At 47.1% G+C, this 11697-nt stretch overlaps 1 protein-coding gene across 2 annotated transcripts; it reads left to right on the top strand.

The window, feature by feature from the left end:
* The first annotated feature begins 374 nt into the window (after positions 1–374).
* ggps1 (geranylgeranyl diphosphate synthase 1) lies at positions 375–11388 on the top strand. 2 transcript variants are annotated; one of them, XM_067236337.1, is made up of 5 exons: positions 375–514; positions 2686–2790; positions 3989–4059; positions 9485–9682; positions 9833–11388. In XM_067236337.1, exons 2-5 carry the CDS (start codon positions 2718–2720, stop codon positions 10457–10459), a joined length of 969 nt encoding a protein of 322 aa, XP_067092438.1. In that variant the 5' UTR covers positions 375–514; positions 2686–2717; the 3' UTR covers positions 10460–11388. The 2 variants fall into 2 exon arrangements, with proteins under 2 accessions (XP_067092438.1, XP_067092437.1); XM_067236336.1 differs by having other exon boundaries at positions 389–514; positions 2689–2790.
* The last annotated feature ends 309 nt before the right edge of the window (positions 11389–11697 follow it).

An 11697-nucleotide genomic window follows, 5' to 3' on the forward strand; every position in this document is an offset into this window, starting at 1 on the left:
TAAACTGCAACTCCCAAAATTCTCCACGTGATGGGAACGCCTAAAATAGTGACGATTCGTTTTCAATCCAGAGTACGCTTCAGGTAAGTAAGCGGCGATGGAAACCAGAGAAAGTAAGGACAACTAGTGTCACGTCAGAAAGTATAGAAGTGGAGTATATCTGGTTTAAAATATTTTTATCTTGAAATATATTGAGTACTTTGTGCGTAAATCGTATTTGTACTAGGAACTCTTTTGGACGACAAATATGGAACGAAAATTCTGCCCCCCTAATCACGGGCTGTGCGTTCCTGTACAAACAAACGTGCAGACCCAATGTTCGGTTCCCCACCCACTTTTGCGCTTGCTCTGTGAGGAAGCCATGGCGCATAGTCGTTGACTAGAGCGAGCAGCATTGTATTTCGACCTGGTCATCCTAGCTTTACGTCTCGCCGACTCATCACATCCCAACAATGTTATGGCCTGAAGAATGTAAAGACAGTTGATTTTATGACAGTTATTTTACACCAAATACGTAAGTCATATCAGATCAATTATCTTCATATGAATGTTTGGCATCTGTGAATAAATGGTATGAAATGGCGTTACTTTGCTAGCTAACCAGTTAGCTAGCTAAAGACCTGCTTTCTGTTGTAGGAAATTGGCTAGTTAGCTAGCATGCTAGGTACATTTGAAAACGGAAGTGGAGTATCCAAGTAGCTAGCTCGAGCTCCCAGAGATGGGCGGAGCTATGGTATTGCCTCTACAATGCGAAGTATCTACATTATCCCCCCCCCCCCCCCCAAAAAAAAAAATTTGAATAAAAGAAAAATTGAACTTAAAAATGTTAGTCAAACACCTACATAAGCAAAGGAGTCTAGCCACGTGAGTGGCAACTCATTTTGCTATTGCAGTTTAGCTTGAGTAATACCCTGGGCAGTAGCTATGTCCTTAAATGTATATCACGGTATAATTGTGTAGAACGGACAGTAACGGTAGGCTATATATATCACGATATATTCCTTTTTTTTTGGATGGGGTAGGCTACAGCAGGTGTAGCATGAGTGGTTTCCAACTTCTGCAGTGCTTTTCCACAGGAGAAGAGCTAGCATGTAGCTTTCAATAGTACTTTTATGGGATCACAAGAACGATATTAGTAGCAGGGCTGGACTGGGACAAAAAAAATTGCCCTGGCATTTCTGCTCAGACAAGCCCACCACAATCGGTCGGACTCTGAGCCACTGCATCTGACACAAGAAAAAAGAGGGGGAGGGGTGGAGCCTGTTAAGTAGGGGTGGGAGAAAAAATCGATTCACATATGAATCGCGATTCAGTCTTCTAAGGATTCACATCGATTCACAAATTCAACTTACTTACTTAATTCATTCAACACTTAACTGCCTATCACACTAAACAGCAAACTTGAATCAAATGTAAGCATATATTGAATCGAAATTTGATTAAAAATTGAAAAAATCGTGAATCGGTTTTTAATTGAATCTCGACCCCAAGAATCGAATCGTGAGATACCAAAAGATTCCCCCCCTACTGTTCAAAGATGTGATTGGGCCAGCCCAGTGTCAGTATGGAAAATGAACCAATGGGCCACTGTCCCTGCTTTATTTGCCGGTTGTTGGCCAATATTAAGTTCATAAGGGAAAAAAAGTCAGTCTGCCAGATTACCAGTCCAGGCCTGATTTGTAGTAAGCAAGTTGTATCAAATTAATACATGGCTGAATACTCGATTCTGTTGGTCCACAATAAACATTTCCTAATTCTAACCAACTTGTCATCTTTGCTTGTATGGCTTCACTCTTCCATGCTGCATTATTTTACTTAACCCTTGTGCTGCCTTTGGGTCACATGACCCAGAACCATCGTTGTGTTTACCCAATTTTACCCAATACAAAAACAAATAGAAATAATTTTCTTTTAACCTTTGCAATGTGGGGGGTCTGAAACGGTTAAAAGAAAATGCTTCACTTTGTTGTTGTATGTGGTAAAGTTGTTGCAATACGACGGTGGGTCACAATGACTGATGGGTCAGAATGACCCGAAGATAATACAAGGGTTAAGTCTCTGTAAATGTGGAAGTTGAGTCATTTAAAACCGAACGATAAAGGCCGAACACAATGCTCTAGTCTGCTCCATCTATGCAATAATGATTGAGGATACGGAAGATTGCTTGCGACGTTCGCGTAGATTGATTGCTATTGATAGTTTGAACTACGTTGAGCTGGCACTATGGAACTGAATGAACAGGAAATGAGCCCTCCCCACGCGCACACACCCCTTTTGTAATATAGGTTTGTTCGCGAAGCTCCCTCTAATTTGCTCTGCACCTCTGTCGAGGACCAGAGGGCAAGGAAAACATGTTTCCTCCACGGACCACTGCTGGTTTGTTTTAAAGTCCATATTGTATGCTCCTAGTACAGCCAGCTATGCCGGTGTACTGCCGGTAGTTTCTGTTGGTCATATTGTCATGGTAACCCCCTTGACATAACCGGTTCTCTCGCGGTTCTTACTTCTAGTCCAGCTCTCTTTTTGGGCTAAATTGGAACCAGTTTTTCGGGTTCTTAAACGGTTCCTATGCTGTCGAAAAGCAAAGAACTGGTTTGAGATTAAGCACTGCCTCCGAACCAGCAGCCAAAATGCGTTGGTAGAAAAGGGGTAAAAGTAGTGTTTAATTATAGATCTTTCATCCAGCAGGTTCAACTAACTTGTAGAGACGGCTAGAAATGGATGATGTCAAGGAACTATCCTCTGAGCGGATTCTTCTGGAACCATACAAGTACTTGCTGCAGCTGCCAGGTAAATACATTAAATGGCATCCTTGAATGGTGCTCTTTTGCACAAATCTCTCATGTGATTTTGACAAATGTGTGTTCTTCCTACTATGTCCATCTGCTGTTGGCACTTTCACGGCAAGCATGGAAAGCAGATTTCCATCTCTGTATTTCTCTGCCATGTAAAATGTTTCTAAGCCTTTGAATAATTTATTTGATAGCCTTACCTGCTACTCTTGCATAGATGCTATGAATTGAATAGGAAACTCTGAGATGTTTTCTGGTCTCTGAAAGGCTTTGTCTCTTAAAACGCACCTCTCAAGAGGGCGCAGGCAGCGTTTTCCCTTCCGAAGAACACGAAGAGGCCATAATGTTATGCGACCCACTTTTTTTCCCGGAGTAAATTTGATTAATCTTTCCCTGTACATAAGACCACTGAGGAGCTCAGTAGGCAACACAATTTGCTCTTCTTTGGAGCCACTTTATTATAATTGCACAACTGTTATCTACTAGTTAACCTGCATCAAATACCCTCATCAGTGCATGAGCTGGATATTTGTGCCCAACACAGTTTCTTGGGACATTATGACATTCTAGTATTTCTGATTTGTAGGTTCTTTAGTGACTAGCAAACATTCATCCTTATGCCCTTAAAGTCTCTCTGAGTCATCGTATCAGCTGGATGAACAGCTGGGCATGTCTCCAGAAAGCTCTGATGGGTTTCAAACGATATTTTAGTTTTTAACCGTTTAAATGGATATTTCTTCAGTATAGCTTGGCAACCTCTGACTGGGCCTGGCATCATCCATACTGCTCTGACTCCTTACGATGTGTCTGGAACATCTAAGAGTGTTCTCCTCACTCTGTTGAAGTATTACGTCCTTTCCCCTCAGTCTTTTAAAGTTTGATACTAATCTCGTGTGGGTGGACATAGGCAAATGGCAGGGTATCATTTTGAGTGCGAAGTCTGTGTGCTTTATCCACAAATGTTTTTCATTTAAATCCTCAGGGGACTGATGATATGAATACTAACCAGTTTTCAGACGCAACGAGTAGCTAGTATTACTTCTCTGTCCATGCTGTTGTGTTACAGATGTAAGGCTTTGACTGTTGGCAGTGGAGAGAAGTTCTAAGGCAGAGATTGTCCTTTGGTTTTGTACTGCGAGTATAAATGTCTGTTAAACTCATCTCCTCTTGTCTCTGGTTATTTTTCATCTTTTCAGGAAAGCAAGTTAGGACGAAACTTTCCCAAGCATTTAACCACTGGCTCAATGTACCAGATGACAAGCTCCAGGTAAGTTAGATTGACTTGCTTCCCACCTAGAAATATTAAATAAGTTGATGTTCTTAGCGTTGTTTGAAGAATACATTGTTGTCTGAGGCGTTCCTGTGTTTGGTGTTCTTAAGGAATTATTGGCCTGTTTTGCATTTATATCTGACATGGGGGTTCAGTGAAGTGACAAATGTGTGGGGGGGGTGATGTGGAAAGGCCCCAGAGTCTTGAGTACTAGGGTCTAACATCACTATGTAGGGCAAGCCTCAGTTATGCTCTCCAACAAGCAGATGATTGAAATGAATGAGGGCTATAAATGTCTTGCGGCTTCCTTTGAAGACCTACTTATTGATTCAACAAGTTCTGCTCTTGCCTGTTGACTAACTGAATAGTTTAGTATTTGAATCAAATCTTTTCTCAAAGATTTATAAAAGGGTCTATAGTCTGATTTATTGTTTTTTCAGACCTTGTAATGACATGAGCTGGCAAAGCATGAGCATGTATTTATGTTACCACCAAACTACGTCTTTTCCTGTTGTACTTTGTTTGGCTATATATTCGCTAAATTACTTTTTGGTTATTTGAAGCAGTTGCTTTATTTTCAAACCTCAGAGTGTGATTACTGGCAGTCTTCTGTTGTCTCACTGTCTGAGAGGGAAATATTCAGACACATTTTCTGTCCATTCCCATGTCTAGTTTACTTCCTCATGCCTACATGTAGTCATGTGACATGCCTCCAGACTGGTCATGTGACCAGAGTGGGAAGTGATAACTTTTCGTCAGCATACTGCAGAGCTGGCAAACATAAAACACCAGTTATGTGAGCCGCCTGGGACACAACAGCAGTCTGTGTTGCAGGAAGCAATAGCTTTTCTGCTTCCCTCTACCTTTCTGTAGTCCAGAAGGGTCTAGAATAATTCTCACAGCCTCTGGTCGGGTTTTATGTCTGACCTTTCAACATTCATAGTGTGTACACAATCTTTCGCTTTAGTAGAAAGACATCTTTCTCCTGCCCGCTCCACCTCCGCACTCCTATTCTTCTTTTATGTCAAAAAAAAATCAATTCTAATGGATTTTGGCACTTAACCCATCTCACTGTAGGCCATTTCCAGAGTGCAGCTCCCCCAAATTGAGTTGGTGCCTCGGAGTGGTGTAGTGTTACTGGAGAGAGTGAAAGCAAGAGTGCCATGTGAGTCCAGATGGCCTCAAATTATACACATGATTCTGTTCTTGTAATGGCATTCTTAAGAGAATCTGAGAGAAATCTGTGGACTGTGAGTTGCGAGAAGGACAAAAGAGACAGCAGAAATCCTGTCTCATGTCATACAAGAATCCCACTATCAGAACATGGAAGACCAGGAAGATGGGGGGTCTTCAGCTTACTCTACATGTCTCCTGTGAATTCAAGTTAGAAAACAAAGAACCATTGATCTACATTTGCTGAATACTCTGTCTATTAATCCCCCAGAAGACAAGTTTCTGACCTCTCTGGACAGACAGCGTTACCATTCTGGTTGCTAAACCAGCCCTCTTATCTTCTGATAAAGACAGGCTAATCTTGTCTTTGTAAATCAGCTGCCCTTGCTAGCGTGATGTACTGGTACTGAGCCTGTCAGGTTGCATTAAGTCGGCTGTTCAATAGGTCTGTCTTAGAGTACCTAGCTATACTGGTCCCAGAGTACCTAGCTGCACTGGTCCCAGAGTACCTAGCTGCACTGGTCCCAGAGTACCTAGCTACACTGGTCCCAGAGTACCTAGCTGCACTGGTCCCAGAGTACCTAGCTGCACTGGTCCCAGAGTACCTAGCTGCACTGGTCCCAGAGTACCTAGCTACACTGGTCCCAGAGTACCTAGCTGCACTGGTCCCAGAGTACCTAGCTGCACTGGTCCCAGAGTACCTAGCTGCACTGGTCCCAGAGTACCTAGCTGCACTGGTCCCAGAGTACCTAGCTGCACTGGTCCCAGAGTACCTAGCTGCACTGGTCCCAGAGTACCTAGCTGCACTGGTCCCAGAGTACCTAGCTGCACTGGTCCCAGAGTACCTAGCTTCACTGGTCCCAGAGTAGTTCTATGCTGCCTTCACGTAGGATCTAGGCTCTAAGATCTTTGCTAATACCCATCTCAGATTGATGTGTAGTCAGTATAGCTTGCATCTTCAGACGCACAGCCTCCAGCTCAGGTGACCCTAAAGGTGACTCGCCCACTCTCTCCTGTCTGAGTGGATAACCTGTGAGCTTCTAGAAGGCACCACACACCAGTCTACTCCTCCTCAAACAGCATCATACATCAGGCTACTTCTCCTCAAACAGCCAAGCAATTATTCAGTACATACAGTAGCTTGACTTCCATATCAAACAAGCACTGCCTTCTTTATTTATTCACTCGCTCTCTACCGCTCTCTACCTCTCTCTCTCTTCGTCTGCTGCTGCTGTGTGGTTTATTTGGCCGTAAACTCTCGCTGAACCCGTCATCCAGACTGAGCAGACTCGCTGTCATCATTAACAACAGCCTGCCAGGAAGTCGCCCCCTTGGAAACGGTGCCCAAGGAAACAGGCAGCGACTGTGTCGTCCGTGTCTGAATCATCTGGGCATCCTTTCTCTGATCACACGGCACATCTGGGGCCCTGCCCCCCCAGCTGCCCGGCTGCCCTGCTCTTACGTGGCCGAGCAACTTGGGGACCTTCCATCAGCTGCTGCTGCTCTACGGTCACCTCCTCTCTCCCTCTCTTCACCTCTCTCCACCTCTCTCCCTCTCTCCCTCTCCCCTCCTCTCTCCCTCTCCTCCTCTGTCTCTCTCCCCCTCTCTGCTTCTCTCCCCCTCTCTGTCTCTCTCCCCCTCTCTGCTTCTCTCCCCCTCTCTCCTCCTCTCTAGACCTGTCCTGGGTGTGTGGCTGGTCTAGGGGCTAGTTCCAGGCCTGTCCAAGGTTTAAGCCCTAGCAGGTTTTTTAATAAGGATGCCCAGAGGAGGAGGGTTAGGGTTAGGGAAGGAGGAGCATCCTAAAAGATTCCTCATGTGTTCGGTAATGCCTTCAGGGATTCATTCAGCCACCAAAGAATCACTTGCAAGTGAAATAGGCTGATGCTATAAACAAGCCTGTACTTTAGTTTTGATGTTTTTGGGGGTTCTCAGTATATGAGTCAGTATGTCTGAAGCTCTTACTACTCACTCTGGAGAGGCCTTTGGTCTCCTAATGGAGAACTGATTGTTAGCTTGGCAAATATGACTGAATTACCCAGCCAATAACCTTCAGTAATCAATGAAGTAGGAGGGAGACACGGAGGCCTGCAGCCTCTCCATCACGCCTGCAGGAGGGGAACCACGCCAGAGAAACTAGGCTCTCTCTGTTTGGTAGTTAAGTCGTTTCTGGAGATGTTTTTAGTTATTGTTACTGGGGGGCGATGTTGTAAATGTGATTATTTCTGTCTCCCATGTCTATTCTCATCTGACAGGGACTTGGAACTGTAAGCTTCTCGTTCGAATGCGTGTACTGAAAATAATCTCATCCCAAGGCAGCAATAAAAACTGTTGAGATTCATCCCCCGTCCTGCTGTTGGCAGCTCTTCTGTATTGACTGGAAGGTTTTTATGTAGTAGATCTGCCATAGCCGTGCGTGTGTATAGTGTGGGTAGTGCATGTGTGGGGGGTGTTGTGTCTGTGTTTGGGAGGGGTGTGTGTGTGTTGTGGTGGCAGGGAGCTGCAGGGGGAAAGATTGTGTTTGGAGGATGAACGTCCGGACGGCCAGGGCCTTGGCCTCCTGCCCGGCCTTCAGAGACTGTCTTTGTGCTCCCAGCCCCACACACACACACCATACACACACACACAGCTTTCATTACCCAGGCACGCCACTCGTCCTCTAAATCAGCCCCAGCCCGTGCCATGACACCCCTCCTGCCAGCACACACCAGCCAGTCCTCACAGGTCTGGAGCACAAACACCTGGCTGACTGACTGACTGGCTGACTCAAAGCACAGCAGCGCTTTATCAAACAAACTAAAAGTAAACAGTTGGCTCTGTCACATTGCAGCCTTGCCCCAGAACACATTCCGTCTCTTCCTGTTGTGCCTGTAGCTGTTCTCCTAGGTGGTGCGCCCCCTGGCTGTGAGAGTGTGTCTGGGTTGAGATCAGAGCAGGTCTCCTAGTTTCCAACGCTGTAGTTTGGCCTGCTGTAGTACTAGACAGAAATACACAGCAACAAAGCTAGTTAGGATTGAAGGACGTGTTCGACAATGCTGGCGAGTTCTGGGCTAGCCACTCTGATGGTAGAATCTGTGTGTGTGTGAAGGGGGGGGGGGGGGGGGGGGGGGGGTCAGTTGTGGGTCAGGCTGTCTGAACATGCTGACACAGCAGGCCTGTGGCCACTACACTACACCCCCCCCCCCCCCCCGAGAAAGTGCCCTGAGCGCTGGAGTGTCATGTGAGCACTGGAGTGTCATGGTTAATTATCCTAACGTTACTACGTCTCATAACAGCCCCCGGTCATCCCCACCATATGCTGGATGAGCACTGTCTGTCTGTCTCTGCCCTGTCTGTCCGCCCTGTCTGCCTGTCTGTCTGTCCGCCCTGTCTGCCTGTCTGTCTGCCTGTCTGCCTGTCTGTCTGTCCGCCCTGTCTGCCTATCTGTCTGTCCGCCCTGTCTGCCTGTCTGTCTGCCTGTCTGCCTGTCTGTCTGCCTGTCTGTCCGCCCTGTCTGCCTGTCTGTCTGTCCGCCCTGTCTGTCCGTCTGCCTGCCTGCCTGTCTGTCCGCCCTGTCTGTCTGTCCTCCCTGTCTGCCTGTCTGTCTGTCCGCCCTGTCTCTCTGTCCGTCTGCCTGCCTGTCTGTCTGTCCGCCCTGTCTGTCTGTCTGCCTTTCTGTCTGTCTGTCCGCCCTGTCTGTCCGTCTGCCTGCCTGTCTGTCCGCCCTGTCTGCCTGTCTGTCCGCCCTGTCTGTCCGTCTGCCTGCCTGTCTGTCTGTCGGTCTAGGCAGCAAAGCAGTTTGTCTGGGGAAGTCAGTCTGACTCACCTACAGCAGGTTAGCTGACCCCTGCAACCACAAGGTGGGTTTAGGTTAAGACTGGTTCATCTTAGACGGTGTCTGGGTGAAGACCAGTCAGCCTATCCAGCCTACATCTACTGAGATCTGCTGTCAGCACCAGGCCCCTCCCTCCTGAGGCAGCCTGCTCACCTGGCGCCCTCCTCTGGTGAAGACATGCATCGCAGCAGCTAACAGGCTCAGAAGGATCACAGGCTGGGTGCTCCGGGTCTGAGCTGGGAAACATGGAATATGTCTGTTCTGAACCCAGTTTGTTTAATGATGCATCTAGAATTTGCATAATCATTCTCTAGGCAAAGCTTAAGGGCCACTTTAAAAGTCATCTATTTTACAGACCCACATCCTTGGTTTTATTAGGTGTTAAGTCAGTCCAGTAAAGATGTGAATGTGATGTGTCAGTATTCCCTTCCCTGCAGGTCATCATCGAGGTGACGGAGATGCTCCACAACGCCAGTCTGCTGATCGATGACATCGAGGATGGCTCCAAGCTGCGTCGGGGCTTCCCTGTGGCACACAGCATCTACGGTGTCCCCTCCGTCATCAACTCCGCCAACTACGTCTACATCCTGGGTCTGGAGAAGGTGCTCACCCTACAGCACCCTGGAGCCGTCAAGGTGGATATTTATTTGACATTTCACTGCAATGTTTTTATTTCATTTGTCATTCTTGTGCTTTTGCTATTATATCCTTGTGTGTATTGGTGTCATGTAAGCTACTGGGAGCCTAACCTTCCCTCGGGATGGGGTATCTACCTGTGTCTCCAGGTGTTCACCAGACAGCTGTTGGAGCTGCACCGAGGCCAGGGTCTGGACATCCACTGGAGGGACACCTACACCTGCCCCAGCGAGCAGGAATACCGCACCATGGTCCTTCAGAAGACCGGGGGCCTGTTCGGCCTGGCCGTGGGCCTCATGCAGCTGTTCTCATCCTGGCAGCGTGACCTCAAACCCCTCTTGGACACCCTGGGGCTCCTCTTCCAGATCCGCGACGACTACGCCAACCTGAACTCTCGTGAGTACAGCGAGAACAAGAGCTTCTGCGAGGACCTGACGGAGGGCAAGTTCTCCTTCCCCACCATCCACGCCATCTGGTCGCGGCCTGAGAGCACGCAGGTACAGAACATCCTGCGGCAGCGCACGGAGAACATGGACATCAAGCGCTACTGCGTGGACTACCTGGAGAAGGTAGGCTCCTTCTCCTACACCAGGCAGACCCTGCGCAGCCTGGAGGCCGAGGGTTACCGCCTCATCGCCGACCTGGGGGGGAACCCCGAGCTAGAGAGTCTGATCAAGCACCTGAGTATGATGTACCAGGAGCCTGAGGCTGGGGTCGAGGCCGGGGCTGGGGCCGGGGCTGGGGCCGGGCTGAAGAGCAGCCCGGAGAATCACTGACCTCACATAAACCTGCTACTACCACACAAGCTCACCCTCATGTATAATCCCAGGGCAGGTACACGCCAGGGCTGCATCCATCTGGAGCCAGCCAACACTCCCTGTGACCTTTACAGAGCAATGCATCAACAGAGGAGCTGGCAGACTCCACTCCTATTACTCCAGAAAACATTGAGTGCCAAGTTGTAGGCACCTCTTATGTGGAAAAGATTACCCCCCACTTGCAGAAAAACACAGCATTGTTTCCATGCATGGCAACAGACTGAAGTGTGGAATACCAACCCAGCTGTGAAGTGAGGAGAAAAGCATGACGGATTTCCCTGCAAGGGTGGATATCCCTTTTTCATAGCATTTATCATCATTCACCCAGTTCCCGCCTCATAACCCAGACCAAGTGCTCGACACCCTAACCCTCAGCAGCTCTCCAGATTGCTTCACAGCTCTGAGATACACAACCATGTTCCTGTCAGGTAACCAGTCTGTTGTCATGTCTGCTGTGCTTCAAACCAAGCAGTTGTGTAACCGGTGTACTAAAGATTTATTATTGTAAGGGCGTTAACAATGTCCTTATGGATATAGAAACTCCAGATAAAATGACATGGCATTTCAGGGTAAGACCAGGGTGAGCACTAGTCTCTACAGAAACTTCCACAGTGCAATTGATGTAAAAAAGTAATTGTTTGAGACGCATTAAAGTGCATGTGGATTATTGTGAAAATGAATGGATGCCCTCAACTGATGTGTCTGAGCGGAACATGAATCCAGTCTCTTCTGTGGGAGATCCTCATATGTGAAGTGTTGTGTGTCCGGCAGGGTGGAGACTGAAACGATGCTTACAGGAACTATGTGATTATAAAGTCTTTTATTACCTTTTTATATAAGTTAATACTGCAAAATGTTATATGTGAATTTGCTCAATAAAATCCTGTATCATGAAAAGTTTTGTTGTGAACAAAAATGTATATGACCCAAGTTTGTTACCAAAGACGCACTTGCAAATGCATCACTTATGTTTGCTGTAACTGTCAATGGCAGTAACAAACTGTACTCTAACTACAGTAGTTCTGTTGTGGATGCAGACAAATGTCTGCCAGACAGACTTGGCAATCACAAACCAGTAGTTTCCTCTCCACACAACGCTCTGGACGATCTTTAAATGACCTGAGAAGTGCTTTGTGAGCTGGTGATTTGTACAGTTATTGGAAACTCTGGGTTCAGACGTTCTCTAGCTGTCAACT

This window comes from Osmerus mordax, chromosome 5 (assembly GCF_038355195.1).
Source record: "Osmerus mordax isolate fOsmMor3 chromosome 5, fOsmMor3.pri, whole genome shotgun sequence".
Classification (NCBI taxonomy): Eukaryota; Metazoa; Chordata; class Actinopteri; order Osmeriformes; family Osmeridae; genus Osmerus; species Osmerus mordax.

Coding starts and splice junctions, on each gene's coding strand:
- ggps1 (XM_067236337.1), top strand. CDS start 2,718: ATGGATGATGTCAAGGAACTATCCTCTGAGCGGATTCTTCTGGAACCA. Junction 2,791..3,988: donor GTACTTGCTGCAGCTGCCAG/GTAAATACATTA, acceptor TCATCTTTTCAG/GAAAGCAAGTTAGGACGAAA. Junction 4,060..9,484: donor TACCAGATGACAAGCTCCAG/GTAAGTTAGATT, acceptor CCTTCCCTGCAG/GTCATCATCGAGGTGACGGA.